At 59.2% G+C, this 5,731-nt stretch overlaps 2 protein-coding genes across 3 annotated transcripts in view; both read left to right on the top strand.

Annotated features, from left to right (window-relative positions):
* Positions 1 to 15: 15 nt before the first annotated feature.
* On the top strand, positions 16 to 4,337 carry LOC8028677 (heterogeneous nuclear ribonucleoprotein Q). 2 transcript variants are annotated; one of them, XM_040210095.3, is made up of 7 exons: positions 16 to 562; positions 1,017 to 1,676; positions 1,751 to 1,886; positions 1,961 to 2,462; positions 3,411 to 3,520; positions 3,617 to 3,765; positions 3,910 to 4,337. In XM_040210095.3, the coding sequence occupies exons 2-7, from the start codon at positions 1,023 to 1,025 to the stop codon at positions 4,171 to 4,173; spliced, it is 1,815 nt and encodes a 604-aa protein (XP_040066029.1). In that variant the 5' UTR covers positions 16 to 562; positions 1,017 to 1,022; the 3' UTR covers positions 4,174 to 4,337. The 2 variants fall into 2 exon arrangements, with proteins under 2 accessions (XP_040066029.1, XP_040356770.1); XM_040500836.2 differs by lacking the exon at positions 3,617 to 3,765.
* A 221-nt stretch (positions 4,338 to 4,558) lies between these two features.
* LOC8028674 (transmembrane protein 135) overlaps positions 4,559 to 5,731 on the top strand; it is a 28,526-nt gene continuing 27,353 nt past the window's right edge. The window contains exon 1 of the mRNA XM_029989992.3: positions 4,559 to 4,765. Coding sequence (XP_029845852.1) covers positions 4,613 to 4,765 — 153 coding nt within the window. The 5' untranslated portion in view covers positions 4,559 to 4,612. The remainder of the gene's footprint in view (positions 4,766 to 5,731) is intronic.

Genomic DNA, 5,731 nt, shown 5'->3' with positions numbered 1-5,731 from the left:
CACAGCAAGCAGAGCACCACGCGCTTCTCCAATGGACAGTCAACACAGGGGCCAACGAGTCACCGGACCGCCGCCGCGCCTGTGAAGCATCGTTCGGCATTTCTTTGAGTAGCCCGCTGGACGGCACCTTCGAAAAGAAGGGCAGAGGGAGCCCTCAACCGCCGAACGTAAAGACAAAGCAACCCCCGCCAAGGATCGCCAATCAAAACAAGGATGGCGCCCTTTTCATGTGGGAAAGCGGAGGAAGCGCCTCGGCTGCGCGACGCGAAGTAGTGCGCGCACCTTTTAGCGCGTTGTCACCGTTTTGCTGTCGCCGCCGGTGTCCAGGCCGACTTGCTGGACAGTGCAAACTTCAGGCCCACTCAAACAGGCGTTCGAGACCGCCCAAGCGCCGCTGCTGGCGCGAAACCCGAAGGACGGCGCGGCCCTTTGGAATACATTGGGCTCCCCGTGCATGTGTCACTCACGTTGCTGCCCATTCCCATTAGGTTGGGACTGGGACCTATTTTGGCCCCTCGTATCGGTATCCAATATTTTCCATCTCAAGTAATCGGCTTTCAAAGTGAGTATGAAACTCTCTGCACACGTTTTGAGCGATGAGCGAGTCGTTGGGGGTTCGAACTGGGCCGGGAGCGAGCCGGCAAGCGCGCCGAACGCGGGCCGGCGTAGGACTAGGCCGGGCCCCCCCTCTCTTTGTTTTGCGCGCCCTGCGCGGGCTTTCTCGAGGGGTCAGAGGTGCCGAATCGGCTCGGATCAAAGACGCGATCGCGGTCAAGTGTGCGGCGTACGGATCCGATGGGGCCCGGGAGGGGGCCGACTCGCCGATGGGAGTCGAGCGGCGTGCGAGCGTCCGCGAGGCCTAATTTGGCAGTTGGCCGTTTTGAGTGGCGTCATGGCGGGATGGGACGCCGGCGGCGTGCTCCGCGTGTTCGCGCGGTGGTCGAACGCCGCTACCGCCGGTCACGCGGCCCTCGGTGGCCGCCCGCGCTGTCTGATCGCTTCCTGTGTCCGCGCAGAAAACTATGGCCGAGGGCAACGGGGACGCGACGGCGGTGGAACCCACCGACGAGGCGGTGGAGCAGAGCCCGGACTACGCCAAGCTCCTGGGCCACGGACTGCAGGAGAAGGTGGCGGCCCAGCTGGACGCTATCTTCCAGACGGGCAAGCTGGCCTACGCAGACCTGGACGAGCGGGCGCTAGACGCGCTCAAGGAGTTCCCGGCCGACGGGGCGCTGGCCGTTCTTAAGCAGTTTCTCGACAGCAGCCTGGAGCACGTGTCGAACAAGTCGGCCTACCTGTGCGGCGTCATGAAAACGTACCGGCAAAAGAGTAAGCTCCCGGGGGCATCGGGCTCGGGCGCCCAGAAAGGCCCCGACGAGGACAAGATTCGCGCCATTTTGGACCGCACGGGCTACTCGCTGGATGTGACGACGGGCCAGCGCAAGTACGGCGGCCCACCGCCGGATTGGACGGGGCCCCAGCCGGCGTCCGGCTGCGAGGTGTTTGTCGGCAAGATCCCCAAGGACATGTTCGAGGACGAGCTCATCCCACTCTTCGAGAAGTGCGGCCGGATCTGGGACCTGCGGCTCATGATGGACCCGCTGTCTGGCCTGAACCGGGGCTATGCCTTCATCACCTTCTGCAACCGGGACGGGGCTCACAACTCTGTGCGCGAGGTAGGTGCCGCCGCCCGGGCGTCGGGGGCAGTCGCGAGCGGCGTGGCAGCTCCGCCCTGTTGTCCCCCCCGCAGCTCGACAACTACGAGATCCGCAAGGGCAAGTACATCGGGGTGACCATTTCCATCAACAACCACCGGCTCTTTGTTGGCAACATCCCCAAGAACCGGGGCAAGGAGGAGCTGTACGAGGAGTTCTCCAAGCACGCGCGTGAGTTGGGAGGGGACGGCAGTTCTGTGTCGCGGTCTGTTGCCTAACCTGGCCTTGTCTTTCGTCCCCCTCAGCCGGCCTGACGGAGGTGATCATCTACAGCTCGCCCGACGACAAGAAGAAGAACCGGGGCTTCTGTTTCCTGGAGTATGAGTCGCACAAGGCGGCGTCGCTGGCCAAGCGGCGCCTGAGCACGGGGCGCATCAAGGTCTGGAGCTGCGACATCATAGTGGACTGGGCTGACCCACAGGAAGAGCCCGACCAGGAGACGATGGCAAAGGTGAAGGTCCTGTACGTACGCAACCTGACGGCGGACGTGACGGAGGAGCGGCTCAAGGAGCTGTTTGAGCAACACGGCCGCGTCGAGCGGGTCAAGAAGATCAAGGACTACGCCTTTGTGCACTTCGAGGAGCGGGACCACGCGGTGAAGGCAATGAACCAGCTGCAGGGGAAGGACCTGTGCGGGGCACCCATGGAGGTCTCGCTGGCCAAGCCTCCATCAGACAAGAAGAAGAAGGAGGAGGTGCTGCGGAACCGCGAGCGTCGTATGATGCAGATGATGCAGCAGCGCATTGTGTGAGTGGCCCCGGCGGGGCTCAGGCCGCGACCCTTCTCGTCACGGTTCTTTTGTCACTTTGCCGTAGCCTTCACTGCTGATGTGCCAAAAAACAGAATTAATTTATTCATGCCCTTGTGTTGGGAGTTGCACAAATTGCCGAGCGGACAGAGCTGTACCTAGCTCGTCGAGACAAGTTTGCAAAGTGGAGGTGAAATTTAAAGACTTCATGTTCTCCGTTTTGTATGCAAAATGTCGTGATAGCCGCCTGTGTGATTTGGCCTGTCCTTTGATTGGCACACACTCTTGTACAAACAAGATGCCAGAAATTGCCATGCGTTTGTGCCTGAAGCGTCGACAGCGCTGTGTAAGAAACTTAGTCGGGGCAAGTATTTGTGCGTCGACGTTCTTCGTCTATCCATCAGGAGCAGGGAGACTCGTACTATGGAGATGTCTTTCAGGTGTTCTGCAGTCTCTGGGAAAAGGCAGGTTGCATTCTAACCGTAGGTTTAAGTGTCAGTTTAACCTCTCCATCATTATCTGTCCACACAACATGTATGCACCAGAGCCTCCTTCACCGCATAGTTTGGTCAAATGACTTGTACCCATGCAATAGTTTTTTTGTAACGAGTGTGTCGGTGCCAGTTGCAGATTCGAAAGGTGACAACATGCAGGGACGGCGCAAACAAAGCAGTTCCTCCAATGTTGGTGAAACTGAAATTGTATGGTTCGTGTAATCCTCCTATTGCAGGGAATGTCATTCAACATTACGGAGGAACAACACAAACGAGCAGTCTCTTCAACAACCTTCGATTGTTGAAAGTTGAGAAGTTGCTTTGTCTGCGTTGCCCTTGAAATTGTTGAATTGGTGATCCTCGACAAAGTTTGGGCGTGATTGAGGCTGAAGGAAGGCCCGGTGATTTGTGCCGTCCAAAGGCGACTGCCGCAGCTCCCTCTTCCTTTTGCAGGGACGTGAGCGACTACCGGATGATGGGCTGCATGCCCCCGCCGCCGCCCCTGCGGGGGCCCCGGGGCGGCGGGGGCGGCCGGGGGCCCCCCGTGGGTCCCAGGAGCTACGGTGAGTTGCGGGTCCGGGCGGGGGGGTGCGTCGTTTTCCCGGCGGGGGGCGCTCGAGAACGTGGCGTCACCAACACAGGCTCTCTCTGTGCTCTAGATTACGACTATGACTACTATGGGTATAGCGACTACCGGGGCGGCTATGCGGACCCCTACTATGAGGACTATTACGGCCGCTATGATGACTATTATGACTACGGCTACCCAGCTGCGGCGCCCCCCCGTGGCCGGGCTGCTCCAGAGCGGGTGGGTCCTCTTTGCCTCTCTCTCCACGGTTAGCATATCCGAGCTCCCTAGCCGGGAAAGCGGGCGCCGCCGCGTGTGTGCCGCTCGGATATGGTAGCCCTCCCAGCTGGGGCCCCTGCCAACCCCCGTCCTCCCCCGACGCAGGCTCGTGGTGGCCAGCGTGGAGCGACGCAGCGTGGGGGGCGCGGCCGTGGGCGGGCCCCCCGCGCTCGCGCTGGCCGGGGGCCGGGCCCTGCCAGCCGTGGGGGGGCCCGTGGGGCCGCCCCCCCCAGGGGAAGCCTGGCCGGTAAGCGCAAGTTTGACGGCGGCGCCCACCAGAACCAGGGGGACTCGAAGCGCCGCTTCCACAACAGCCAGGACGACGGCCAGCAGTGGTACCAGGACTCCTTCAACCAGACCTGGGGCTGATAGCCCGCTGGTGCCTATTTAATGCCCGCCCCCTGCGTGTGTGTGTGTCTTCCCGGGGCCAGCCCCGTCGGACTCCTGCTGGACCAGACTGTGATGACGATGGACTGCCCGCGGAGGGCGACGTGTAACCTGGCGATCCTGTGGAAATAAAAGTGGCCCTTTTACGCGCGTCCTCGTTCTGCCTGCCTGCCTGGGCCCTCACGGGCGGTGGGCTTCCCCGCGCTGCTGCCTCCCGCGACATAGGGAAAGTGGCGGCCCCCTCTCCTGCTTCCTTGTTCGTCGTCCATCCATTCATCCGCGCAGCCAAAGCCGCAGCAAGCGGACTGCCGGGACGCTACCGCCAGGGCGGCGCGCCGCACGTTCCCGCCGCGCGCATGCGCAGTAATCAACTGTCAACAGCCGCCGCTTGGAGCAGACAGTGCGGTTCGCGTTGGTCGCTATGGCGGCTTTGAGCAAACTCCTGGAAACGAGCCTGCCGTATTTCTGCTACGAGATCGCACACCCATGGGAGCCCTCGTGTACGGCCAGTTGGGTGGCCATGTTCGCCGATACGTTTACCAACTCCTTCAAACTCTATGCCCTGCTGTATCTGGTAAGGCCAACTTCCCGTCCCGCGTGTCGCGCGACAGACACTGCTCGCTCCCCCGTGTCTGTGCGTCGCGGATTTTGCGCCTCACGCGCAGCATTCAAACGCTGGGCGCGAACCCAACCTGCGGGCCCACCGTTCTCGGGTCGCCGTCGGACGCCTGCCAGCGTCGAGACCAGCTGTCTCGGGAATGGCATCTCCTGCGGCTGACCGGTTAAGCCACTTTTCCTCGTACAGCCACTTTTGTCAGTTCGCAAAGGGGACAGCGAGTTTGTTCCGCAATCCTTTGAATACGCGTGGTCTCGGCTTTCGCTTTTTGGCCGCGGGCAGTTATATCGACTCGTTTTTGACCTCGGTGAGTGCCTGCTAATTTGTAATCCTTTATCTAAAGTTTTTTTCTTTATTTGTTTGTACTCGTTTGCGGGACAGCGGTACCGTTTGTACGCGGCTTCGTTGCTCAAATCACTGTTTATTTATTTAATAGTCGGACTATATCGGCGTGAAACTTTCATGTGCGCGAGCCGCATCATCGCTGGAGATCGCATCGCTGGAGATCAAATCAAATATCTTATTTTCCCATTCAACAAAAAAAAAAAAAAAATAAGGGAGGCCGAAGAAAAAGCTGATAAATCAGCTTGACATGGTCTTCGGTCGCCCTACAGAAGCAGTGGCAGCGGCAATGGAAAAAATATTAATTCAAGCGAAGTGAATCGTCATCGTTACTGCCAGCTGCGCTCACTGTTGTTCTGTTACCTAGACTACCTAACTGTGACCTGGTTGTAATCGCTTTGCTGATAAGTACAATATTTTTGTAAACATAAAAATGCATGGAGCGTGTTACTGACAGCTCTGCTTCTAGCTTATTTGCTAGTGAACAAGGCAAGATATATCTAGCGCAGACGAAGCCCGAATGGAGAAATAGGCTTCAAAATGAAGTTATTATGAACATTCCCTTTTAAGAGATTAATTAAC

The sequence above is a fragment of the Ixodes scapularis genome, unplaced genomic scaffold (genome assembly GCF_016920785.2).
Source record: "Ixodes scapularis isolate PalLabHiFi unplaced genomic scaffold, ASM1692078v2 PGA_scaffold2__306_contigs__length_199485367, whole genome shotgun sequence".
Lineage (NCBI taxonomy): Eukaryota > Metazoa > Arthropoda > Arachnida > Ixodida > Ixodidae > Ixodes > Ixodes scapularis.
The sequence above is the reverse complement of the archived record's forward strand: the minus strand, read 5'-3'. Positions and strand labels throughout refer to the sequence as shown.

Excerpts from the sequence above, each read along its gene's own strand:
- LOC8028677 (XM_040210095.3), top strand. The coding sequence starts at position 1,023 with ATGGCCGAGGGCAACGGGGACGCGACGGCGGTGGAACCCACCGACGAG. Across the intron at positions 1,887-1,960 it reads GGAGTTCTCCAAGCACGCGC|CCGGCCTGACGGAGGTGATC; the intron begins GTGAGTTGGGAG and ends CGTCCCCCTCAG. Across the intron at positions 3,521-3,616 it reads CGTGGGTCCCAGGAGCTACG|ATTACGACTATGACTACTAT; the intron begins GTGAGTTGCGGG and ends TCTGTGCTCTAG.